Source organism: Squalius cephalus (assembly GCF_949319135.1).
Source record: "Squalius cephalus genome assembly, chromosome: 3".
NCBI lineage: Eukaryota > Metazoa > Chordata > Actinopteri > Cypriniformes > Leuciscidae > Squalius > Squalius cephalus.
Window position 1 is genome coordinate 61,114,983 of NC_137124.1, and position 26,905 is coordinate 61,141,887.

The window sequence follows — 26,905 nt, forward strand, 5'->3', positions numbered from 1 at the left end:
GTCACATTTCTCTCCAAAATCAAAGTACATGAACAAATAACATTTCAAAAAAGTATACTTTAAATAGGGTCAATATGATCTTTTGCTTTAGTGATATTATTTTCATGACAACTGAACACAATTTTCCCCTAAATTGTTTTATTTATTTTTACGGATTTTAAGTATTTTCGCCAATGACACGTGCGTAAAATACAGTATTGTACGACAAAGTTCAGAATGTCTCTGCTATAATCGACTCCGTATGCTGCACTGAATCAAGAGAGATCAATATCGGGATTTTTGGCCAAACCGTTCAGAAGTTATGAAAAGCAAAAACAGCCATTTTTCATTTCTCCCGACCACCAGGTGGCGCTGTGCCGAAACTGTGCATTTACTCTCGAGTCAGGTACCGAGTCTGATCTTAATACACCATATCATTGCTGAGATCCAGCCTCACGTCTGTTTTTACGAGGCCATCGCTGAACTCGATGCGCTAAACAAGAACGGTTGGGTCTACGAAAAATCTTTTAATGACATTTTGCCAGCACAGTCTGAAGATGATGTGAGCCCATTTTGGTAAAAAAATTTACCAAATGTCCAGGATGAGATCGAAGAAGTAGGTTTCTGCAATATTCAAAATGGTCATCGGCAATTGGATTTAGTTTTTTAGCCCTTACAGTTCAAAAGTTAGCATAAATGCAACTTCGGACAGTTGGTGGCGCTAGAGTTAACGTTCAGACTGTCCTAAAGCGGCGTTTTCTTTGTGTGAAATATGATTTCTTTGATTCTGTGGAGAAACATGTTCCGTTAGGTGAAGGTAAGTCATGTGACACCTGGAAGGAGCACATCAGAGTCTCGTCGACGCTCATCATTCCTCCGGCGTTGTCGAACTCGCCGCAGTAGTTCGGCGCCGAGAACAACGTCACCAGCTGCCGTTTGGCGAAGAACTCGTAGCCGTCTTCAACCACCTGCAAAACAACAACAACAACAACTCTTCACCCTTTCACGTCGAAGATTAGAAGATTCTAGAGTGAGCGGCGACCGCTTTTCTAGAATGTTTCCCCTTGTTGTTTCCATGGCGACGCGTTGAATTTGTCACATGATACGCCACAGGAAAAATTTTCTCGTCCAAAATTTTTGCATGTTAAAAAATAAATACGACCTCACGTTGTGTCAATCACGCTTACACACTGCCTTCGAAACCTTCGTCCGTCATAAAAAAAAAAAATTCGGATCGGGTTCGATTTCTGCGTTTTCTTCGCATCCGTATCAAGCGTTTTCAGAGGCGTTTCGACGATTCAGAGCCGCCGAATCACGAATACGGGAAACGCATATATCGGACTCAGTGTGCAAGGACCTTAGCTGTGGATAACAGACGTATCGCTTTATTTTGTTTTTCCTTTTTTATTAAAAACATTCACAAACTTGCTTACCATGTCATCAACTATCTTATATTCCGGTTCTCAAATACGTGTAAGTGTTTTGTCGTTTAAAACCTTTATAAGTGATTTTGATCTTGATCTATAACGTAAGATGGGCACCGCCATGTTTGTTTGCGTCACAGAGAGTCCTGTCCGTCGGTTTACAGCACGTGACTTCATCAGTTTCTCCCGAAACACGTTTGACAGTGGCCGGCGAACTGGGAGGAAAATAGAGCAAACTTTATAGTTACTTACACAATGTGTATCTGATATAAAACATGTTCATATGTGCTTTCTAGCAGTTCTGCCCCGTCACTGACACTCTCAGCCCATGTGTGGGACCGCACCGCTCAACAGGGTAATACTGAGTGATGTTGTGTATTTGAGTGATGTTGTGTATTTGAGTCACCTGATGCGTGTGATGTTGTGTATTTGAGTGATGTTGTGTATTTGAGTCACCTGATGCGTGTGATGTTGTGTATTTGAGTGATGTTGTGTATTTGAGTCACCTGATGCGCGCGGCAGATGAGATCCAGGTCGTGGCGGTTCAGGAATTTGCTGACCACATCGGCGCCGAAGGTGAAAGAGACGCCGCGGTCGTTCTCACCCCAACCCTGAACATCCTTATCCGGGTCTGACCACAGCAGATCACACAACAGCCCTGAACACACACACACACACACACACGCACACGCACAAACACACACACGCACACGCACACACAAAAACAAAAATCAGAAAAAAATTCAGTGTATGAGCTCAGCTGTGTCAGGTGTGTGTGTGTGTTCACCTGTGTCAGGTGTGTGTGTGTGTTCACCTCTGTCAGGTGTGTGTGTGTGTGTTCACCTCTGTCAGGTGTGTGTGTGTGAGTGTGTGTGTGTGTGTGTGTGTGTGTGTGTTCACCTCTGTCAGGTGTGTGTGTGTGAGTGTGTGTGTGTGTGTGTGTGTGTGTGTGTTCACCGGTGTCAGGTGTGTGTGTGTGTGTGTGTTCACTGGTGTCAGGTATGTGTGTGTGTGTGTGTGTGTGTGTGTGTTCACCTGTGTCAGGTGTGTGTGTGTGTGTGTGTGTGTGTTCACCTGTGTCAGGTGTGTGTGTGTGTGTGTGTGTTCACCTGTGTCAGGTGTGTGTGTGTGTGTGTGTGTGTTCACCTGTGTCAGGTGTGTGTGTGTGTGTGTGTGTGTGTGTGTGTTCACCTGTGTCAGGTGTGTGTGTGTGTGTGTGTGTGTGTTCACCTGTGTCAGGTGTGTGTGTGTGTGTGTGTGTTCACCTATGTCAGGTGTGTGTGTGTGTGTGTGTGTGTGTGTGTGTTCACCTGTGTCAGGTGTGTGTGTGTGTGTGTGTGTTCACCTGTGTCAGGTGTGTGTGTGTGTTCACCTGTGTCAGGTGTGTGTGTGTGTGTGTGTGTGTGTGTGTGTGTGCTCACCTGTGTCAGGTGTGTGTGTGTGTGTGTTCACCTCTGTCAGGTGTGTGTGTGTGTGTGTGTGTGTGTGTTCACCTGTGTCAGGTGTGTGTGTGTGTGTTCACCTGTGTCAGGTGTGTGTGTGTGTGTTCACCTGTGTCAGGTGTGTGTGTGTGTGTGTTCACCTGTGTCAGGTGTGTGTGTGTGTGTGTGTGTGTGTGTGTGTGTGTGTGTGTGTGTGTTCACCTGTGTCAGGTGTGTGTGTGTGTGTGTGTGTGTGTGCTCACCTGTGTCAGGTGTGTGTGTGTGTGTGTTCACCTCTGTCAGGTGTGTGTGTGTGTGTGTGTGTGTGTGTGTGTGTGTGTTCACCTGTGTCAGGTGTGTGTGTGTGTTCACCTGTGTCAGGTGTGTGTGTGTGTGCTCACCTGTGTCAGGTGTGTGTGTGTGTGTGTGTGTGTGTGTTCACCTCTGTCAGGTGTGTGTGTGTGTGTGTTCACCTGTGTCAGGTGTGTGTGTGAGTGTGTGTGTGTGTGTGTGTGTGTTCACCGGTGTCAGGTATGTGTGTGTGTGTGTTCACCTGTGTCAGGTACATCTGTCGGCCTCATGATGCGTCTGATCTGCTCCATGGACTGCAGATCTGGAGAAAGGCCTGTGAAAGGAGAAACAGCAGATTTAGATCATCTTCAGTATTATGGGATATACTCCCGCCAGTGAAGGTGTTGCCGTGGAAACCTGCCTCCGTGACAGCAGAAGATCTTCTCGTCGACGATGGCTGCGATCGGCAGACAGTTGAAGCAGTCGGTGAACGTCTTCCACAGTTTGATGTTAAACCTGCGTTTGCCTGGAGGAACAAAAACAACAAACCGCTGTTAAAATACGACTGATCTCACGGAAGCGCTCGAGGAACGTCTAGCTAGGGGTGTGACGTTAGTATATAACCGTGAGACTGACGGTTATAGTCGAACACCGTCATTAGAACTCTATAACCGCCAAAACCGTGTTATTAAAATATTTTTTACAAAAAAAAATTATCATAGAGAATGTTTAAATACTAATTAAAAACAATTGTTAACAGTCTGTTATTAATGGTCTACGTCGTTTCCAACTGTATTTGATTCTTTGCCAAGCACCCCTTGACTGACCGCCAATCATTTGAGATAGAAATAAAAGCTATGACTATGATATAGTGACGTGCCATCATTATGAGATTTATTAAAAAAAATGAAAAACGTGCAATAATAAACAACGTATCATTACCGATAACTGATCGTGCAGTTTAATTACACCTTGACTCGCCCCAAACATGTCTGCCTTCCTCTACCTCTGCTGTGCTCTACCTCTGCCGTCCTCTACCTCTGCCGTCCTCTACCTCTGCCGTCCTCTACCTCTGCCGTCCTCTACCTCTGCCGTCCTCTACCTCTGCCTTCCTCTACCTCTGCCGTCCTCTACCTCTGCCGTCCTCTACCTCTGCCGTCCTCTACCTCTGCCGTGCTCTACCTCTGCCGTCCTCTACCTCTGCCGTCCTCTACCTCTGCCGTCCTCTACCCCTGCCGTCCTCTACCCCTGCCGTCCTCTACCTCTGCCGTCCTCTACCTCTGCCGTCCTCTACCTCTGCCGTCCTCTACCTCTGCCGTCCTCTACCTCTGCCGTCCTCTACCTCTGCCGTCCTCTACCTCTGCCGTCCTCTACCTCTGCCGTCCTCTACCTCTGCCGTCCTCTACCTCTGCCGTCCTCTAACCCTGCTGTACTCTACCTCTGCCGTCCTCTACCTCTGCCGTCCTCTACCCCTGCCGTCCTCTACCCCTGCCGTCCTCTACCTCTGCCGTCCTCTACCTCTGCCGTCCTCTACCTCTGCCGTCCTCTACCTCTGCCGTCCTCTACCTCTGCTGTCCTCTACCTCTGCCGTCCTCTACCTCTGCCGTCCTCTACCTCTGCCGTCCTCTACCTCTGCCGTCCTCTACCTCTGCCGTCCTCTACCTCTGCTGTACTCTACCTCTGCCGTCCTCTACCCCTGCCGTCCTCTACCTCTGCCGTCCTCTACCTCTGCCGTCCTCTACCTCTGCCGTCCTCTAACTCTGCCGTCCTCTAACTCTGCCGTCCTCTACCTCTGCCGTCCTCTACCTCTGCCGTCCTCTACCTCTGCCGTCCTCTACCCCTGCCGTCCTCTACCTCTGCCGTCCTCTACCTCTGCCGTCCTCTACCTCTGCCGTCCTCTACCTCTGCCGTCCTCTAACCCTGCTGTCCTCTACCTCTGCCGTCCTCTACCTCTGCCGTCCTCTACCTCTGCTGTCCTCTACCTCTGCCGTCCTCTACCTCTGCCGTCCTCTACCTCTGCCGTACTCTACCTCTGCCGTCCTCTACCTCTGCCGTCCTCTACCTCTGCTGTACTCTACCTCTGCTGTCCTCTACCTCTGCTGTCCTCTACCTCTGCTGTCCTCTACCTCTGCTGTCCTCTACCTCTGCCGTCCTCTACCTCTGCCGTCCTCTACCTCTGCCGTCCTCTACCTCTGCCGTACTCTACCTCTGCCGTCCTCTACCTCTGCCGTCCTCTACCTCTGCCGTCCTCTACCTCTGCCGTCCTCTACCTCTGCTGTCCTCTACCTCTGCCGTCCTCTACCTCTGCCGTCCTCTACCTCTGCCGTACTCTACCTCTGCCGTCCTCTACCTCTGCCGTCCTCTACCTCTGCCGTCCTCTACCTCTGCTGTACTCTACCTCTGCTGTCCTCTACCTCTGCTGTCCTCTACCTCTGCTGTCCTCTACCTCTGCCGTCCTCTACCTCTGCTGTCCTCTACCTCTGCCGTCCTCTAACTCTGCTGTGCTCTACCTCTGCTGTGCTCTACCTCTGCCGTCCTCTAACCCTGCTGTCCTCTACCTCTGCTGTCCTCTACCTCTGCTGTCCTCTACCTCTGCCGTCCTCTACCTCTGCCGTCCTCTACCTCTGCCGTCCTCTACCTCTGCTGTACTCTACCTCTGCTGTCCTCTACCTCTGCCGTACTCTACCTCTGCCGTCCTCTACCTCTGCCGTCCTCTACCTCTGCTGTACTCTACCTCTGCTGTCCTCTACCTCTGCTGTCCTCTACCTCTGCTGTCCTCTACCTCTGCTGTCCTCTACCTCTGCCGTCCTCTACCTCTGCCGTCCTCTACCTCTGCCGTCCTCTACCTCTGCCGTACTCTACCTCTGCCGTCCTCTACCTCTGCCGTCCTCTACCTCTGCCGTCCTCTACCTCTGCCGTCCTCTACCTCTGCTGTCCTCTACCTCTGCCGTCCTCTACCTCTGCCGTCCTCTACCTCTGCCGTACTCTACCTCTGCCGTCCTCTACCTCTGCCGTCCTCTACCTCTGCCGTCCTCTACCTCTGCTGTACTCTACCTCTGCTGTCCTCTACCTCTGCTGTCCTCTACCTCTGCTGTCCTCTACCTCTGCCGTCCTCTACCTCTGCTGTCCTCTACCTCTGCCGTCCTCTAACTCTGCTGTGCTCTACCTCTGCTGTGCTCTACCTCTGCCGTCCTCTAACCCTGCTGTCCTCTACCTCTGCCGTCCTCTATCTCTGCCGTCCTCTACCTCTGCCGTACTCTACCTCTGCCGTCCTCTACCTCTGCTGTCCTCTACCTCTGCCGTCCTCTACCTCTGCCGTCCTCTACCTCTGCCGTACTCTACCTCTGCCGTACTCTACCTCTGCCGTCCTCTACCTCTGCTGTACTCTACCTCTGCTGTCCTCTACCTCTGCTGTCCTCTACCTCTGCTGTCCTCTACCTCTGCTGTCCTCTACCTCTGCCGTCCTCTACCTCTGCTGTCCTCTACCTCTGCTGTCCTCTACCTCTGCTGTCCTCTACCTCTGCTGTGCTCTACCTCTGCTGTGCTCTACCTCTGCCGTCCTCTAACCCTGCTGTCCTCTACCTCTGCTGTCCTCTACCTCTGCTGTCCTCTACCTCTGCCGTCCTCTACCTCTGCCGTCCTCTACCTCTGCTGTTCTCTACCTCTGCCGTCCTCTACCTCTGCCGTTCTCTACCTCTGCCGTACTCTACCTCTGCCGTACTCTACCTCTGCCGTACTCTACCTCTGCCGTCCTCTACCCCTGCCGTACTCTACCCCTGCCGTCCTCTACCTCTGCCGTACTCTACCTCTGCCGTCCTCTACCCCTGCCGTACTCTACCCCTGCCGTACTCTACCTCTGCCGTCCTCTACCTCTGCCGTACTCTACCTCTGCCGTCCTCTACCTCTGCCGTCCTCTACCTCTGCCGTACTCTACCCCTGCCGTCCTCTACCTCTGCCGTCCTCTACCCCTGCCGTCCTCTACCTCTGCCGTCCTCTACCTCTGCCGTACTCTACCTCTGCCGTCCTCTACCCCTGCCGTACTCTACCCCTGCCGTACTCTACCCCTGCCGTCCTCTACCTCTGCCGTCCTCTACCTCTGCCGTCCTCTACCCCTGCCGTACTCTACCCCTGCCGTACTCTACCCCTGCCGTCCTCTACCTCTGCCGTCCTCTACCTCTGCCGTCCTCTACCCCTGCCGTACTCTACCCCTGCCGTACTCTACCCCTGCCGTCCTCTACCTCTGCTGTCCTCTACCTCTGCCGTCCTCTACCTCTGCCGTCCTCTACCCCTGCCGTCCTCTACCTCTGCCGTCCTCTACCTCTGCCGTCCTCTACCCCTGCCGTCCTCTACCCCTGCCGTCCTCTACCTCTGCTGTCCTCTACCTCTGCTGTCCTCTACCTCTGCCGTCCTCTACCTCTGCCGTACTCTACCTCTGCCGTCCTCTACCTCTGCCGTACTCTACCTCTGCCGTACTCTACCTCTGCCGTACTCTACCTCTGCCGTACTCTACCTCTGCCGTACTCTACCTCTGCCGTCCTCTACCTCTGCCGTCCTCTACCTCTGCCGTACTCTACCTCTGCCGTACTCTACCTCTGCCGTACTCTACCTCTGCCGTCCTCTACCTCTGCCGTGCTCTACCTCTGCCGTCCTCTACCTCTGCCGTCCTCTACCCCTGCCGTCCTCTACCTCTGCCGTCCTCTACCTCTGCCGTCCTCTACCTCTGCCGTCCTCTACCTCTGCCGTTCTCTACCTCTGCCGTTCTCTACCTCTGCCGTCCTCTACCTCTGCCGTGCTCTACCTCTGCCGTCCTCTACCTCTGCCGTCCTCTACCCCTGCCGTCCTCTACCTCTGCCGTCCTCTACCTCTGCCGTCCTCTACCTCTGCCGTCCTCTACCTCTGCCGTTCTCTACCTCTGCCGTCCTCTACCTCTGCCGTCCTCTACCTCTGCCGTCCTCTACCTCTGCCGTCCTCTACCTCTGCCGTCCTCTACCTCTGCCGTCCTCTACCCCTGCCGTCCTCTACCTCTGCCGTCCTCTACCCCTGCCGTCCTCTACCTCTGCCGTCCTCTACCCCTGCCGTCCTCTACCTCTGCCGTCCTCTACCTCTGCCGTCCTCTACCCCTGCCGTCCTCTACCCCTGCCGTCCTCTACCTCTGCCGTCCTCTACCTCTGCCGTCCTCTACCTCTGCCGTCCTCTACCTCTGCCGTCCTCTACCCCTGCCGTCCTCTACCCCTGCCGTACTCTACCTCTGCCGTCCTCTACCTCTGCTGTCCTCTACCTCTGCTGTCCTCTACCTCTGCCGTCCTCTACCTCTGCCGTCCTCTACCTCTGCCGTCCTCTAACTCTGGGATGCAGATGTGTGTGCTAGGATGCAGATGTGTGTGCGAGGATGCAGATGTGTGTGTGAGGATGCAGATGTGTGTGTGTGAGGATGCAGATGTGTGTGTGTGAGGATGCAGATGTGTGTGTGTGGATGCAGATGTGTGTGTGTGAGGATGCAGATGTGTGTGTGGATGCAGATGTGTGTGTGGATGCAGATGTGTGTGTGTGAGGATGCAGATGTGTGTGTGTGAGGATGCAGATGCAGATGTGTGTGTGAGGATGCAGATGCAGATGTGTGTGTGAGGATGCAGATGCAGATGTGTGTGTGAGGATGCAGATGCAGATGTGTGTGTGAGGATGCAGATGTGTGTGTGAGGATGCATGTTCCTCACACTCGTCGTAGAAGCCGTAGATGCGGTTGATGGAGGCGCACTCGTGGTTCCCCCGCAGGAGGAAGAAGTTCTCCGGGTACTTGATCTTGTAGGCCAGCAGGAGGCAGATGGTCTCCAGAGACTGCTTGCCTCGGTCCACGTAATCCCCCAGGAACAGGTAATTGGCCTCGGGGGGGAACCCGCCGTACTCGAACAGCCTCAGGAGATCTGTGTACTGGCCGTGGATATCACCTGACACACACATCAACATCATCACCAGTCATTACACTGCAAAACATGCTTTTCTTACTCAGTATTTTTGTCTTGTTTCCAGTCCAAATATCTAAACATTCTTAAATCGAGAAGCATTTACTAGACGAGTAACATCCCATACGATATTACTTTCTGGGGAAAAACCTAAATGAAATGAGTGTTCTATACTGGGACTATTATGTCATTTCTAACATTAATCATTTTTCGCCACTAGATGGCGCTGTTTGCCATAGGTTTAGTTAAACTTCTCTTGGAAAAACTTTATTTGTTATGCTTCATAGCTACAATCACGCAAAGCTCATCAGCCATTTTCCAGTTCTGCGCAGCAGAGAGATCGCGTTCTCTTTTCTTCCGATTCCAGTTTGTTGTGTAAATTCCAGAGAAGCTTTGCTTGTAAGTTTATTAAATATAATTGTTATTTTATATACTTTGTGTCTGTATCATATTAAAATGTATATATTAGACGCACGTTAGTGGTGACGCAGGCATTATGCGGACATTTCAGGAGATCGCCATGTGATCACTTAACATCTAGTGTAATTTTCAGATATTAATGTAAACATTGTGTAAAGAGTTTTGAAAATTGTTTCTTTATATTTAAATTAGCATTTTTGTATTTCTTTTTCAGTTTCACAAAGTAATGTAACATTGAGAGAAATAACATGATTACACTCAAGTAAAGAAGAAAATTGACATCCTCTGAGTGGTCATTGAAGCCTCTTCATCACGTTACAATGTTTAGCTATCTGTATATGCATGCCCAACGCACACGCATGCAGAGGACAGAATAGGGACCTAAACTGGGACCTATTCTGGGACCAAAACTGGGACCAATACTGGGACCTAAACTGGGACGTAAACTGGGACCTATACTGGGACCTATACTGGGACCAATACTGGGACCAATACTGGGACCTAAACTGGGACCAATACTGGGACCTAAACTGGGACAAATACTGGGACCAATACTGGGACCTATACTGGGACCTATACTGGGACCAATACTGGGACCAATACTGGGACCAATACTGGGAACTATACTGGGACCAATACTGGGACCTATACTGGGGACCTATACTGGGACCAATACTGGGACCAATACTGGGACCTATACTGGGACCAATACTGGGACCAATACTGGGACCAATACTGGGACCTATACTGGGACCTATACTGGGACCTAAACTGGGACCAATACTGGGACCTATACAGGGACCTATACTGGGACCAATACTGGGACCTATACTGGGACCTATACTGGGACCTATTGGCACAGACTCACCGCAGATCTTCAGCGGCGCCTCCAGCTCCAGCAGGATCGGCTGACTGAGGAAGATCTCACGAGACTTGATGCACAAACCCCGAACCTCCGCCTCCGTCATCTGAACGATCTTCCCTGGACGGCATCCTCGCACTGACACACACACACACACACACACACACACACACACACACACACACACACACACACACACACACACAGATAGAGAGAACAACATGAGAACTCATATGGCAGGACAGACCACAGACTCCATGCCAATAATATTATAAACATATTACTTTACTAACTGATACCATACGCTGAGTGTGTGAGTGTGTACATATCATGTCATGAATGTATTTAATAACTGAAATGTATGGCAGATGCAGATCGTTTCCAAATCACACACTAAATTAAACCATACAGCTCAAAATTCAGGGCCAAAAGATGCTGATAGATCAATCTATCAACAGACAAACACAGAATCACAGGAAGTGTTTCAGACGCTGTCTCACACACACACACACACACACACACACACACACACACACACACACACACACACACACACACACACACACTCTGGAGGAGCCAGTCAAACCAGAAACACACAAACATAAAGAACCTGTTTGAGAACAGCCACCTGTGTGTGTGTGTGTGTGTGTGTGTGTGTGTGTTTAAACATAGGCTAAATCTCCTCAGACTCACAATGATGACCTTATATGGGCACAACACACACACACACACACAGTGATTCTTTTTTCTTGTAATGTCACTAAACCATAAAAAAAGATTGTAAAAATGTTAACTTTACAGTTCAAATAATACAAGTTAAAAAAAAAGAAGTTATTATTAATAAAAAAGCGGTTACCTCTGTAAACAAAGCATAATATACCACTTTATTAGGCATTAAACGGTAAGATAAAAAGAAAACGCCACAGAAACTGTCCCTGAAGGCGGAGGAGTTCGCAGGTATGATATGAACACCATAAAGTAAATATTGTCATAATTTAATATGAATCAGTATCTGCGGTCCGTGTGATTCTGCCGACCCGGGAGCGTCTCGCGCCATCGCTAACGTGCAGCGCGTGATGGAAAACAGAACGCGGGTCGACATATTGTGTTTTTTATTAATTTGGTGCTATTATGCGCAGCTGAGTGAACAACACAGGTTTGATGAAAAGTCAAAGTGACGCCAAAATGAATGAGAGTCAGTGGAATGCTAACAGCAGATGCTCTGCTAATCAATGGCGGCGCCCGGGGAAGCTTCAGGGTTTTCTGAAACATTGCCCCCTTGGTTTTATCTAACGAAAACATCATAATCAGCTGAAGCTTTACTTCCTGAACCAGTGTGCACCTGTAGTGATGTCCGGTTCGTGAACGAATCGTTCTTTTTAGAGAACCGGCCGAACCAGTGCACACTAGCTCAGACTGAGTCGTTCAAACCAGTTCGCGTCTTGCGTCAGCGCTGATCCACAAGTTACTAAAGTTACTCACTTTCGGACGCCTGACACAGTCCCTCCGACTCGAAATAGACGCATGCGTGATAGTTAATAACAAATAAAATAAAGTTGATGAGGACCAGTTTATTCACTTTATATCTTTAAGACGTGAACATCCGCGTTTGCTCATCGCCTGAAGAGTTCATTTGCAAAACGTAAATGTAAGAAACTTACCCAAGATGATTATGACGATGATTACTATTATTTAACTGAAGTTATGATTACAAATGCCTTTATTTGAATGTATTTTTATCCGCCGGGATGATCAACATGATGGTTATGAGTTGCTTGAAATATGATTTGAATCACAAAAGGGAAGATACAGTAAAGTGCAAGTCTGTCATATCGGCTACATAGAATTATCATGAGAACTTCATAATTGTGTGTTTGAGACGTGGATTTTAATGATGAGACTTTTGTTTTTGTAATCAGGCTCTCAAAAATTATATAATAAAAATTTGGATTTAGATTTATCAGCCAATATATCGGTTATCGGCTTTCAAATATAAAGAATTATCGGTATTGAACAAAATGTTCATATCGGTGCATCACTAATAATGTCTGGTTATTGCCTTAAATGTGCTAAAACTAAATGTAAGAGTTTTCAGGACCCGCGTCTCTGAGTGGGACACATTTCCACACAATGACTTTATTTGGGTCTGTTGATTTAGGAGAAGAGGAACAAACATCCGAACATCTGAATCAGAGAGTGTGTGTGTGTGTGTGTGTGAGAGAGAGTGTGTGTGTGTGTGTGTGAGAGAGTGTGTGTCTTCTGGCTCTGATGAAAACCAGTCCTGGCTATTTTCAGATCTCTTTTCCTACCACAACCAAATAAGGTCTTGTGTGGAATGAAGGATGAAGGTTTTGCGGCGTTCTGGAGAATCTCCCACACACACACACACACACACACACACACACACACACACACACACACACACACACACACACACACACACACACACACACACACACACACACACACACACACACACACAGATGTGCATTGAAACAGCTGCACTTTTACTCAGCATGAAGTCAAAATGGACAATTCTTGTGTTTTTTTATGGAATATTGCAGTGTTTGTTGTACATGATTTATGAGTGTACAACATTATAGTTTTAATAATCTTGAATGAGAATAAGTTCCTCTTTCAGCATCTCTTCTCTGATGACGAGGGCGGGGCTATAACCTGTCACTCACAGGAGATCAGCCAATAGCAAACCACAACCATCCAATCAAGCCCCGCCCACATGTGTCCTTGTTCCTGAAGCGTTTCGCTCGATATACGACACAATAGAGGAGAGCCTAACTTCACTTCATGACTAGATTAAACATTATCGTGAATAACTTGCACAATAACTGAGTCATAATATATTTCATGAATTTACACAGAATATTTAAATTGCTTGACTATGACAGAAAATCGCCTGCAAAAGCAGCAGAGTAGAAGAGCATGACCCTTCCGTCATCATGTACTCGCTCGTCTCTCTGTTCTGAAGACTCTGAGGAGAGTCTCAGTGTTTGTTGTCGAAACAGTCAGAGCTAATGAGCCTCAGTGTGTGTTTCCAGCGCTCTTCTGTCGCAGAACGTCCTGGTGATGAGGAAATGAAGGCAGAACTAAAGCTTTAACGGAACAAAACAGCCCAGAAATGTTAAATATTTACACTAAATATCTGATTGATTCATATGACAGAAGCCGACACCCTCACACACACACACACACACACACACACACACACACAGGTATATCATCTCAACACCTGCACTTCAGCTGTTATGAAACACATAGCCTAATAATATGCAAAATCACACTTGATATATGACTAGCATATTTGTAAATTCACACTGATGATTTTTGTCCTTTTTAAATATAGAAACACTTATAAAATAAGATAATTTCTGGTTTTGCTTGTTTACGTCACACAATAAACAACACCACATTTTTCACATAACTCCAGGATTGTTTTGCTGACGTCACCGGCGGGGCGTGACGTCATTTCAAAACAGTGTGAGGACAGACATCATCATCTTACACGCTAATGAACATGAACTCGAGTTAGACACACACCGATCAAAGACACTGAAATGATTTGAACTTTCAGACACACAACGGCGTAACGTTTACATAGAGTTTATTATTTTAACCGGCGATTTTTGACGTTACAAACTTTACAGCAACAAGAACGAGCCAAACACTCTTTAATAACACACGACAACAGAAACACGCAAACATGCTCAACGAATCACGTCTCTCGTCCCGAAATAAAACACGAAATCTCAAATCATGTGACACTGAAGTGAATCGAACCGGAGCGCGCGTTTGTTGTCGCAGGCCGAGCGCGCACACACACACATACACACACACACACACACACACACACGGCCGGGCCTGTCGGACACAACCCCGTTGTAATGAGCGAACACACCCGCCAGACTCGAGCCCGCAGAGTCCCTGAAGCCGAGGAGAGAGAGAGAGGTGTGGATGAGCGCTACTCACCCTCCAGTAATCTGGAGATCAGAGAATCCACGTCCAGCTCCTCCGCCATTACTGACTGACTGACACCCGCGGCGCGCGCTCGGTCACTGCGCGGGCACGGGGCGCGCGCACGAGTCTCCTGACCTTCACGGAGGCGGTTACGCGCTTCACTGAACCGAAACACCCAGTCATTCCTGCACAACATCTGCGAAGGGTTTCGCAAGCTTTATTTATTTATTCATTCAAAGTAAACGTATAATATATTTCCCTTTGTATTTCTACCTGTGTATTTTTTTACTTTTATTATTGCTTATTTTTCTCTTTGTATTTGTATTGTGTAAAGTGCCCTGAGAAGCTGCTTTAAAGGCGCTATATAAAATAAAGTGTATTATTATTATTATTATATTTCCAAGATTTTTTATTATTATTATTTTTTAATACTTTACGGTATTGTCATTTCTATTTAAAAACAATACTTTGAATTAATAAAATGACTTTTTGTAATAATCATGACATGAAAATGTCTAAATTAATGAAAAGAAAAATGTGTCCGACTCTCCGCTCTCATGATCATCAATAAGTTCTTCATTTACATCCGTTTTATTCCCACTCACACCAGATTCATCCAATTAAAACAGGATTTAACCATTTTGTTTACATTTAATTAAAATATTAAGAATACATTTTTAGTCAAAACTGTTTTTTTCATGAAAAACTTCAATAAAAGCTGTAAATTTGGGACGAAATTAGCTGTTGGATTTCTTTATTTGGCGTGTCCAACTCAGACAACCACTTCAGAGACACTGAGAGGGTTTACTAGTGTATGTAGTGTTGGGGAAAGGTGCTTTTAAAACTATTGCGTTACTCCCTAAAAAAAACGTATTGCTTTACTTCGTTACTTTTTATGTGAAGGACGGAGACATGGGAAACAGCCACTTGAGTTAACCATTTAAAAAAAAGTAATGCATTACTTTACTAGTTACTTGAAGAGTCTGATTACATAACTCAGGTTACTTGCGTTTACTTCCCCAACACTGGTTACTGAAAGTGATATTTATAAAGCCTCTGACTTATTTGTAGAGTGTGATCTACAGTTTTCTGCAGTTGTCTGTGATTGTTCAGACAGTCAGCTTTTCTAAGCGCGCGCGCGCACACACACACACACACACACACGCACACACACACACACACACTAGGTGGCGCTATAAAGGCGATTTCTGTATTAGATCCTAACTTTGCAACCCTAAGAACTAGAATCTATATTATATTAGTTTCTACAATAATAATAATAATAATGAGTTTACATTATTTAGTTTCTAAAACCGTTTCAAGAGTTGACACTCAACAGATCACACATTTAAAAGACACATGATAGAAAAAACTGACTAAAATGAAGAGGGCCTGGAGATCAGGGCTTCAGATATATTCGCTTCCTTTAAAACTATCCTGTGACGTCCTATATGAAGTGATTAATCTGATTTTAAATGCGGAATATGAGTCCACACGTATTCAAGATTGAGTTTGCTGTAAAAACCACATCATAAGATACACTTCATGTGTGTGTCTTCTACTCATGGCCATTACAAACACCAAAGATTTATACTAAAACGTGTCTGTATAAAGTTTTTTTTTATTATTTCATGGTCATTGGTCAATTAAAAACACTGGACCTTATTCACCAAAGAAAAAATTGGTCGAGTAAAATTTAAAAAAATAATAATTAGCTAAAACAGACCATAGTAATGGGGAGCCGACTCGACTCTCAAGCCCGAAGTGTCGGAATCTACAAGTATCTATTCTGCATTTATTTATTTTTAAGACGTGTGACGTGTTCCTGTTACTTTTTACAGTCTGTTTCGACATCAGCTGGATGTGGTAACCGATCGGCGGTGTACAGGCGGGAGGAGCCCGTTTTGATTGAAAATAAATGGAGTGGCTTCAATATAATGAGTCAGGAATCTAAGTCAATTCCAAAAACTGCAAACATGATAAGCTCTTTCCAGGATAAAGTGTGTGGCTCTTAAAAGAGCCTTTGTGTGCTCCTCCTCCTCGGCTCTACTTGGAGCTGGTGTACTTGGTGACGGCCTTGGTGCCCTCAGACACGGCGTGCTTGGCCAGCTCTCCGGGCAGCAGCAGACGCACGGCGGTCTGGATCTCTCTCGACGTGATGGTGGAGCGCTTGTTGTAGTGAGCGAGACGAGACGCCTCACCGGCGATGCGCTCGAAGATGTCGTTGACGAAAGAGTTCATGATGCCCATCGCCTTGGAGGAGATGCCGGTGTCAGGGTGAACCTGCTTCAGCACTTTGTAGACGTAGATGGCGTAGCTCTCCTTCCTGGACTTTCTGCGCTTCTTCCCGCCCTTCCCGGCGGTCTTAGTGACGGCCTTCTTGGAGCCCTTCTTAGGCGCGGACTTGGCTGGTTCAGGCATGATGAGGAATGATCTCAGCGCTGACGAGTCAGTGTGAACTCAGGAGCGACTCTGAGGCTTTTATCCGCTGCACTATGCTAATTTACAAGGAGACACGGCGACCTTCTGATTGCCTGTTTTCATTGGCCAAACCCATAAACCCGTGTTTCACTGGACAACACAAAGCATCACGAGCGGATCGAGGGCCAATCACAGGCGGTTAAATGATAACCCCGCCCACCGTCCCATGTTTGAACCAGAGCCGTTTATTACAATGTTTTTCAACGGCTCTGGTTTGAACGACACAGTTGCCGGTTTCATTTCCTGCTCTTTTTATTTATTGATTTTAGTCTTATTTTTTGATCAAATAAGTGGTTCTAGACACATATTGTGCACCATCGCTTTATTAAAACTCCTTATAAACACATTTGAATGAGTTTTAAAGAAAAGAGACCAATAACGGTCATACTCCATTTAGAAACAGCTTTTCCTCAGAACTTCAGTGATTCATGAAACCTTAAACTGTTTAAACTACAGAAGTAGCAACTAATTTTTTAGTGGGAAAATACATGAAAAAAATAAAAAATTGCATACCGTACCAAAGTAAGCTATGCAATTTTTTTTTTCTTCATGTATTTTCCCACTAAAAAATTAGTTGCTACTTCTGTAGACATTTTAGCATCTGTAAATTAATACATGGTATAATTCACTATGCCAATAATCTCAATATACATTACTATCAAACTTTCTACAAGAACTCAAGCTAATTATCATACAATAAAATTGTTAAAAAAATAAAAAATCACTTCATATTTGACACTGCTGAATCATGGGCTCTTTGAGTGCGGGAGTGTGTGGCTCTTAAAAGAGCCGTTGGTTCGTCGGGTTCTCGTGTCTCAGGCGTTTATCCCCCGAAGCCGTACAAGGTGCGTCCCTGCCGCTTCAGCGCGTACACAACATCCATGGCGGTGACGGTCTTCCTCTTGGCGTGCTCGGTGTAGGTGACGGCATCGCGGATCACGTTCTCCAGGAACACCTTCAACACACCGCGGGTCTCCTCGTAGATCAGCCCGGAGATGCGCTTGACGCCGCCGCGGCGCGCCAGACGCCGAATGGCGGGTTTGGTGATTCCCTGGATGTTATCGCGCAGAACTTTACGGTGACGCTTCGCGCCTCCTTTACCGAGCCCTTTCCCGCCTTTGCCTCTTCCAGACATGATAACAAGATCGTTGAGCTGATCAGATGATAATAAAGAATGGACAGTGAATATTGAAGCCTGTGAGACCTTTTATACTTGCCTACAGGACCTGACAGAAACCAGCGACGCGTCACATGTGCGCGCCCCTCCCCCAAAATATAGAGTGCGAAACATTAAACCGCCACCCCATCGGGAGTCTTTCCCTTGTTTTATATTAAATATTTATACATTTTCAGATAATATGATTTACAGTAGTACTGGCTGATAATTATCAGTGCTGTTCTACAAGTTTAGCAAAGTAAACAAAGGGGACACACAGAGGCGAACCAACACTGTGTGGGGGCCCCAGGCAAAATTAATCAATGAGGCCCTTTTTTTAATATATATGTATTTTATATATGTTTTATACACTACGTGCGTGCGTGTGCGGTAGGCTAGTCGAGATGGCCATGCCTAAAGGACAGTGAGATGTATCATCAGGCTACTGTGGTAATATATAATATATACACTTTAGAATAGATTTGTTTTGTTAATACATCTTAATACATCTACACAAAACATCTAAAAGAGCATTTGTTTAATTTTTACAACGTGTTTTTTAATTAATTAAAAAATTTAAAAAAATTTAATTAACGAAAGGTCCATCTTCATCTTTATAACAGAAGATGCAATTCAACAATCTTCAAGATACAGTAAATCTTCTAACGTGTAACAGATTGTCACCTTAAAACAGTAATTTAAATTACGTGGTGGAACAATGCTAAATAGAAATATATAGTTAACATCTTAATTTAATCTTATTTATTTTTTTAGTTAATAATTAAATTGTTTTTTAAAGCTATTAGTATTTTTTTCTACTAATACTAATAGCACGTTTATATTAATTTCTGCTAAATACTGGGTGAATGGAGGAATACATGCTGCGCCCAAGCGCATGCATAAATCTCGCCGCAAAAGCAGGCTAAATATGTCTTACATAACGAGGCATTTTAATTTATTCTAAATTAGTGATTTCGACCTCCTCGAGCTTTTATTTTGGCACTTCCAGTTACCGGCATTTTAAATTTGCATATTAGTTAAATATTTAGTTTCACTCGTAACATTTAGATTCAACATTTAGATTTAGATTCAGATTTAACATTTAGATTTAACATTTAGATTTAGATTCAGCATTTAAATTTATCATTTAGGTGTAACATTTAATATTTAGATTTAACTATTTAAAATATCTCTAAGTTGACAAATATTGTTGTAAGTTAAATGTGCTAAAAAGTGACATACCAAAAATTCATACCAGTTTTTTAAACATTGTTTGAAGCTAAATGTGACAAAATGTTGCTGTTATTTTCAGCGTGCTGCAAACATATCTTCATTCATTTCTGCTGTAAAGTGCATGTGCCTTTAGAAAGAAATTCATCTTTCATACCATACGGATTACATAATCAGATGATAATTGCTTTCCATTCAAATTTTTTCGTTTAAAAGTGGACATATCAAGCATAGGCTATATCATGTATGTGAGGCTAGTATACCCTACGCCGTGTATCTGTTTATTTTTGAGACATGCTCCAGTTCACGGAGACCACGAAAGCGCGCCCTGATTGTTTATTTTATTTTACGAAAGCACAACATTTACTTGTTATTGTGAGTTCACACAAGTAAAAGTAGTTGCGACTGATGCATCATTCTTTTCTGTATGGACAAAAATATAGTATTTTTTTAGTCATTTCCACTGTTTATAGCAAAATGCAAGTAATCGCGTTGCCGCCTCATGCAGTGCCCTGCCAGACGGATAAGTCCTCTTCGTGTTTAACAAATCGAATCATGGATTTTCTACATACCCGCGAATCGCTGCTCCGGTTTGAAAAAGGCGGCTGAGGCGAGACGGTAAAAGCATAACCAGCGTAACGAGAAAGGGGCCCCATTAAGGGGGATGCAGAGCTGTCGCTGCGGCTTTATATTAACATTCCTGATTATTTGAATGATCAGCCCTCGGGGGGCCCCCTTAAAATGTGGGGCCCCAGGCAATTGCCTGGCTTGCCTGCCCTATTGCGGCGCCTCTGGGGACACAAGACATCAAATTACATCTGTGATTATATTTTTTTATTTATGCCTGTGTGTGTGTGTGTGTGTGTGTGTGTGTGTGTGTGTGTGTCCTGGTAAACCCTTCATTATAGAGACAAAATGTCCCCACAACGATGGCAATATCTGAAATCCTTGTCCAGTTAATGTTCACTTCCACATGTTCATATATATTGGGTGATTCTCCAACTAGGAGCACTTTAGTCACTGCGAGCTTATGGAAAATTCACTCTCTTAAAACACACTTAAAACAATCTTCCTAGCTTCATTAATGTGTCTTCTAACACAATATAACAGTGGGCACTTTTAGAAGTCCATGGATTATTATTATTATTAACAGTTTTTCTGAAGAGTGCTTTCAAAGATTTCATTTTCACCTCTTTTCAATTTATGTATTTTATTAATATTGTAAAACTGATTATATAAGATTATGTATCAGTCAACAACATCAGTGGCTACCCAATCATGTAACAAATATTAATACTTCGTGAACTTAATGCATTTTTATTTAAAGTTGCTAAATGCCACGAGTTGGGATTTTCATTTTTGCTCATTTATGTTTATTTTAAGTCACTCACACATATATTGTAAGTAATGAACTATTAATACTTGATTTAAAATACATTTAGATCCACATCATTGGTTTTTCTTTTTTTTTTTTCTTAAAAACTGTAGTGGTGGAAAGTGGTGGAAATGACGGTTTATGGTGGAAAGATTGTTTCTGTTTATTTTTACTTAAATTGCCAGTCCAAAATAGTTTTAAACATTTATTTTATTATTTAACATATATGAGTTGAACAGTATACCTAATAGTTTTAAAAAATAATGATTACAAATGATATGCAAATGATATGAATGTGCTCAAAACATTCATATAAATATAGATAAATAAAAATAAATATAGAGTGTACTGGAATGGTGATATATAAAGTTCTCAGTCCAAAAGCACAAATATGTCATGAGAACATGCAGATAGCCACACACACTCCATATATCATGTCCAGAGCCACGCCTGTAACTCCTCAGAGGTGGACATTACATTTGAGCAGTTTCTCTGCAATATTAGCACTCCCTCATGTCAGGCATAGCTACTTCTGGACTTATTATGTTGTTTACTCGTAATAGCCATACATTATTTTCATATTTGTTGTACATAATTAAACCGAACTACAGCCAAGGTGGAAGGCTACGTTCACACTGCAGGCTGAAACGACCCAATTCCGATTTTTTTTGCCCCTATGCGACCTGTATCTGATCTTTTCATGACAGTCTGAACGACACAGATCCGATCTTTTCAAATGTGACCCAGGCCACTTGGGTATGTGGTCCAAATCCGATACGTATCCGATCTTTTGCAATGCGACTTCAGTCTGAACGGCCAGGTCGCATGTATCCGACCCGCACGTCATTGATACGCGACAAACGTCATAATTCTGCGTTGAAGTAGGCGGGAATGAGAAGATAAACAACAACTATGGCGGACGATGTTATGAAAATAACTTTAATATCGCCAGAGCCCGTCTACGGAGAGCCTTGGCACTTCCTATTAGCCCCATTGTATCGATCTTGGTTGCAGTTCCATTAGAATACCACTGGAGGTGATCGCGAGCGAGTGCAGACTGAATGGGAGTCTATGGGGCTAGACGGCTAAATGTGTCTCTTTCACCCGATTGCCGTTGAGAAATCTCAGATTTTATTGTAGGTTTTGCAAGTTCAACATGGGTTATAGGTCGAAAGTTGAATGAACAAGTACTTATTTCTTTTCGATTTCTTTTTCTTACAGGTTGAGTTGTTGTTGCCCAGAACACGCTAGCATTCTGCTAATGACGTCAGCATTCTGACGTCATTGACATTTTAAAAGACTTTTTAAAGCAAATAAGTGACTCTAAAAAATCTAACACCCAGCAATGTGTAATTTCTTTGCATCTCCTTTCGAATACAACATTCAAATTACTAGACAAAAAATTATATCCTGAGAAAAGTGGATTTTGAGGGTTTTTCACCATAGACCTCCATTCATTCTGCACTCGCCTGCGAGCGCCCCCGCATGGACAGAGACGTGTTACTGCAGCCAGTCCAGAAACCGGAAGTAAGCAGAGGGTGCCAATTCTCCCAGTAGCACCTCAATGCAGTACACAAGATCCGAGGGGAGGAGTCGGATCTTATATAAGGGGTGGAGATTGGTAGGTTTAAGGGTGGAGATGGGTAGGTTTAGGGATCAGGGGGTGGAGATTGGTAGGTTTAGGTATGTAAGGTGGGAGGAGTTGGATTTTATCCAACTCCTCCCCCCGGATTTTATGCTCTGCATTGAGGACCATCTCAATTCTCTTCCTATTAGACATTCTCTGATATCGCTAAACGAGTGAGCTCCACTGTTGACATCCATGTGTAGCTACTTCCGCAAACAACAAGTGACGTCGTTGACTGTTGAGTACTCTTCTGCGCATGCGGGTCACTTCTGGGTCATTTCACGTTCACGTTCACACAGATCATCACAAAAGGTCGCATTTAATTGGAAATGTAAACGGCCTTGCAAAAAAATCTATTTTTTTCAAAAAATCTGAATTGAGCATTAAGCCCTGCAGTGTGAACGCAGCCTTATGACGCCGAATAAAAATACTCTGTATAAAAGCTTGAGTTACCTTGATTTATTTTCTAGTGCTGAAGAGCACATGTGCCTAAAGTTCTTTTTCATTATTATTTTCATGATTACCAAGTAAATACAATATTTAAGGTGGATATATTAAACTGGATTTTGTTGAGGGAGGTGTAAATGACGGAAAACCTGGGGACAGACTTATTTCATTCCAAAAATAGTTCAAAATTTTGATATACATATGGAACTACTATGGTATGATCAGGCTTGGGAGGGTTACTTTAAAAATGTATTCCGTTACAGTTACAAATTACTTCCTAAAAAAAAGTATTCAGTAACGTAATCCAAGTACTATAATATGAAAGTAATGTAAATGATTACTTTTGGATTACTTCAAGGTCACGTATATAAATAAAGTCAAGCAAGAAGAAATATTATAAAAAAATAAATACAAAAACCTTTTATGTATTAAGAATTTGGTCCAGTGTACAATATTTGCAAAATATACACACAGGCCTGAATATATATATTTATGTAAAGGGCTATACAGACATCTAGTGGCTAATGTATGGTATTACAGATTATTTTGTTTTATTTTTAACAAATTTTTAACTAAAAAATAAAAACACATTTAGTTGTGTAAAACAGTTTATTTTAAAATAGGCCTACATGTTGACTAAAGCTGTGATCTTTCTTAATTTGCCTGACTGAACTTGGGGCGTTGGCAGTGGGAGTTCCCCTACGTTACCTAGACAGCGATCATCCCGTTACGTGAGAAAAGATTAAGAAAGGACATTTTGGGTAGGCTACTAAAAAAGCTACTCTCCTAATTTCTACAAAATAGCAGCGGAATTTCCATGAATTAAAAGCGATTTTACCCGCAGGCAGCATCGTTTCTACTAGCAGAAGTGATTCAATCTGCGTCTGAGGAGATTGTAGACAGCTGTTATTTGCGCATGCACCAGCGCGTGGCACACGTGAGTCATTACTGGCAACAGAACCAGGAACTACTGTATAATCAAGCAGCGCTTAATATAGTGTTATTATGCCAAAATACTTATTTATTTAGTTTCAAATGAAACCATTGTAATCCTGAAAGTATTCCCCCTTTTTTCAAAATGTAACTATAATCTGATTACGTTTTTGACGTCACTGTAACGGATTACAGTTATTTGATTTTTGTACATAACGCCGTTACATGTATTCCGTTACTCCCCAACCCTGGGTATGATATTACTTTATTTGTCCTTAAGACAAACATGTTAATATAATTTAACATTCAAAGAGGGCCAGTCTGGGTTGGGGACAAGCATAAAACTGCAAAATCTGCTAATAAACAGCCGTGCAAAAACATTTGGTGGTTACTAGATGTTGGAGCATGAACTTCATAATGACAATTTATTTGTGCATTTCTTTGTTTATTTACAAAAAAAGGCCAAGGACACAAACGTGCCTGTAGTTGGAGAATCTCCCATATATTGCTGATGTGATAATATGCGCTTACAGGATGAAAAGAAACTGAAAACGCTTTATAACCGGCAACTTCTTTCTGCTTAATGAAAATGTGCCTTGGAAACATCCAAATGACATACATTCTGATCAGAAGAAACAGAAATGGCCGATAGTATGTTTTAGGAAACACACAATTAAAATACAATAATCGCATATGCCTATTTTTCCCCCCTCATAATTGCCCACAACTAACTTTGATTTTAAAAAGGATCCCACTACATAGAACCTATCGCTTTATATTCAGCGTTAAAGTGGAAGTTGTCTCTTTTATAGTCAGTGATGTGGCTCTTAAAAGAGCCGTTGGGGATGTGACGCGCGTGCACAGCGGCGGCGGCGGCGGCGGGTTTAAGCGCGCTCTCCGCGGATGCGGCGCGCCAGCTGGATGTCCTTGGGCATGATGGTGACTCTCTTGGCGTGGATGGCGCACAGGTTGGTGTCCTCGAACAGACCCACCAGATAAGCCTCGCTGGCCTCCTGCAGGGCCATGACAGCGGAGCTCTGGAAGCGCAGGTCCGTCTTGAAGTCCTGGGCGATTTCTCTCACCAGCCGCTGGAAAGGCAGTTTGCGGATCAGCAGCTCGGTGGACTTCTGATAGCGGCGGATCTCCCGCAGAGCCACGGTCCCGGGCCGGTACCGATGGGGCTTCTTGACGCCGCCGGTGGCGGGCGCGCTCTTCCGCGCTGCTTTAGTCGCGAGCTGCTTCCTCGGGGCTTTGCCGCCGGTGGATTTACGAGCGGTCTGCTTGGTTCTGGCCATCGCTGGAGTTTCTTCTCTCTCGGTCCTGCTTGCGCTGGAATAAATGCTTTCTGTTACTCGCCTCCTGCTTTTATAGCATTGGACCGTCACGAGCTCACAGTGTCGCGATGATGCAGAGGCTTGTGATTGGCTGGTGTATGACGTGCTTATGACTGCTAGCCAATGACTGCGCGTTTCCTCTTTTCAAGCCAGCGGAGGGTTTCCCGCTCAAGACGCTTTGTTCTGTTTACTACTTAATTAATCAGTGTAACACAGACATCCATAGGCTTTATTCTCAGATTGCGTTATTTATTTGTCCTGAAATACTCGCCTTAATTCTCAGTGGTTGTGGAGATCTCGGATCAGAACAAAATCACATTACAGTCCGTATAAAAGCTCTGCAGCCAGATATTAACACACACACACACACACACACACACACAGAGAGATATGTAAAACACAGGATCGTTCAGATATTAAAGGACAAAAGACCCTCAGTAACATTGATCAGTTTCTGTTACACTGGAAATCTTCTGAAGCGATGTATAGTTTTTGATATTGTATAATCAATTAACCCTGGCCTCCAGGCAACATAGTCTATGTTAGTTTATTTTTATTAAAATGAGACACTCATGTATTGGTTAAACCTTTCTCAGGGGAGAAATACCATTGAAAGTGCAATAAAGTGGTCACATGACCCACAGGGGTCCATTCTGTGTCTAGTTTCAGCACAAGTGCACAGGTCACATGCCTCCATATTTCCCCATTGAAAAATAGCATTTTTTACTCATTTGTGTCCAGTTAACCCATTTAATCCCACCGGTCACAATAGTGACAGTAAAAAAATGTTTCATTTCTAAGGCTATAAAAATGTTACTGAATGATCTATCAATGCATTTCCAGCAGATATTGAAATTATAAAGGGTCTCAATGAAATATGTGCAGTGTCGCATGTTTACTGTAAATTGTCACATGACCAGAGCTGTTTACTTCCTGTTTGCGCCAAGAGAAGAGGATGGCAGCAAGAAAGCTCCCAAAGAAAAGGGTGGTAAAGTATGTTAACATAAAGATAGGACATAGATTTTTGGTTCACATCATGTTTAAGGTGTCTAGTATTGATATATGCATTTGCAATTACTCAACTTTGTTTAATGTGGTCATAGAACTCACAAACATGTCAACGGCAACAATAGTGACCGGTGGGATAACCCATTGTATCTACATACTAATACACATAGGCTAACTGTTCTACCTTACTTTCTACCTAATTTTACACACACACACACACACACACACACACACACACACACACACACACACACACACACACACACACACGGTCACGTCTCTTCTGATGTCTGATCTCCACACACACACACACACACACACACACACACACACACAGAGACAGAAACTCTCTCTCTCACACACACACACACACACACACACACACACACACACACACACACACACACACACACACACACAGAGACAGAAACTCACACACACACACACACACACACACACACACACACACACACACACACACACGGTCACGTCTCCTCTGATGTCTGATCTCCACACACACACACACACACACACACACATAAACACACACACACGGTCACGGTCACGTCTTCTCTGATGTCTGATCTCCACACACACACACACACACACACACACACACACACACACAAACACACTTATACAAACACACACACAAACACACAAACACACATATACAAACACACACACACACACACACACACACACACACACACTCACACACTCACACATGGTCACGTCTCCTCTGATGTCTGATCTCCCCCCACACACACACACACACACACACCCACACACACACACACACTGCATAGGTGAAATAGACCTATATTAAATCTATACAATGGTTGATACAACACAGTATCTCACCGGTCACAATTGTGACCGATCATAAAACACACTTTTTCACACACTTTTCCATGAAAATTTCAAAAAATTATGATTGATTGTTTCAAAGGGATACTAATGACACATGATTTGGATATTTTTG

General features: G+C 44.5%; 5 protein-coding genes and 1 long non-coding RNA gene across 6 annotated transcripts in view; 2 read left to right on the plus strand and 4 right to left on the minus strand.

Moving 5' to 3' along the window:
- ppp1cbl (protein phosphatase 1, catalytic subunit, beta isoform, like) overlaps positions 1-14,443 on the minus strand; it is a 15,280-nt gene extending 837 nt beyond the window's left edge. Inside the window, exons 1-7 of the mRNA XM_079865738.1 lie at positions 14,342-14,443; positions 10,364-10,495; positions 8,830-9,060; positions 3,537-3,641; positions 3,378-3,449; positions 1,910-2,061; positions 813-947 (exon numbers count right to left, since the gene is read on the minus strand). Of these exons, the coding sequence (XP_079721864.1) occupies positions 813-947; positions 1,910-2,061; positions 3,378-3,449; positions 3,537-3,641; positions 8,830-9,060; positions 10,364-10,495; positions 14,342-14,390 (876 nt within the window). The 5' untranslated portion in view covers positions 14,391-14,443. The remainder of the gene's footprint in view (positions 1-812; positions 948-1,909; positions 2,062-3,377; positions 3,450-3,536; positions 3,642-8,829; positions 9,061-10,363; positions 10,496-14,341) is intronic.
- Positions 1-26,905, plus strand: part of lurap1l (leucine rich adaptor protein 1 like) — a gene marked incomplete at its 5' end in the record, with an annotated part of 125,616 nt that overhangs the window by 27,495 nt on the left and 71,216 nt on the right. The gene's annotated exons all lie outside the window — the stretch shown is intronic.
- Positions 954-1,991, plus strand: LOC307155192. The gene is made up of 2 exons (XR_013820471.1): positions 954-1,680; positions 1,758-1,991. It is a non-coding gene; the product is annotated as an uncharacterized lncRNA (long non-coding RNA).
- Positions 16,310-16,780, minus strand: LOC307155177 (histone H2B-like). Its single transcript, XM_079865656.1, has one exon. It carries the CDS (start codon positions 16,748-16,750, stop codon positions 16,376-16,378), a length of 375 nt encoding a protein of 124 aa, XP_079721782.1. The 5' UTR covers positions 16,751-16,780; the 3' UTR covers positions 16,310-16,375.
- LOC307155879 (histone H4) lies at positions 17,550-17,972 on the minus strand. Its single transcript, XM_079866872.1, has one exon. The coding sequence runs from the start codon at positions 17,943-17,945 to the stop codon at positions 17,634-17,636; it is 312 nt and encodes a 103-aa protein (XP_079722998.1). The 5' UTR covers positions 17,946-17,972; the 3' UTR covers positions 17,550-17,633.
- Positions 24,092-24,901, minus strand: LOC307154882 (histone H3.2). The gene has a single exon (XM_079865070.1). It carries the CDS (start codon positions 24,871-24,873, stop codon positions 24,463-24,465), a length of 411 nt encoding a protein of 136 aa, XP_079721196.1. The 5' UTR covers positions 24,874-24,901; the 3' UTR covers positions 24,092-24,462.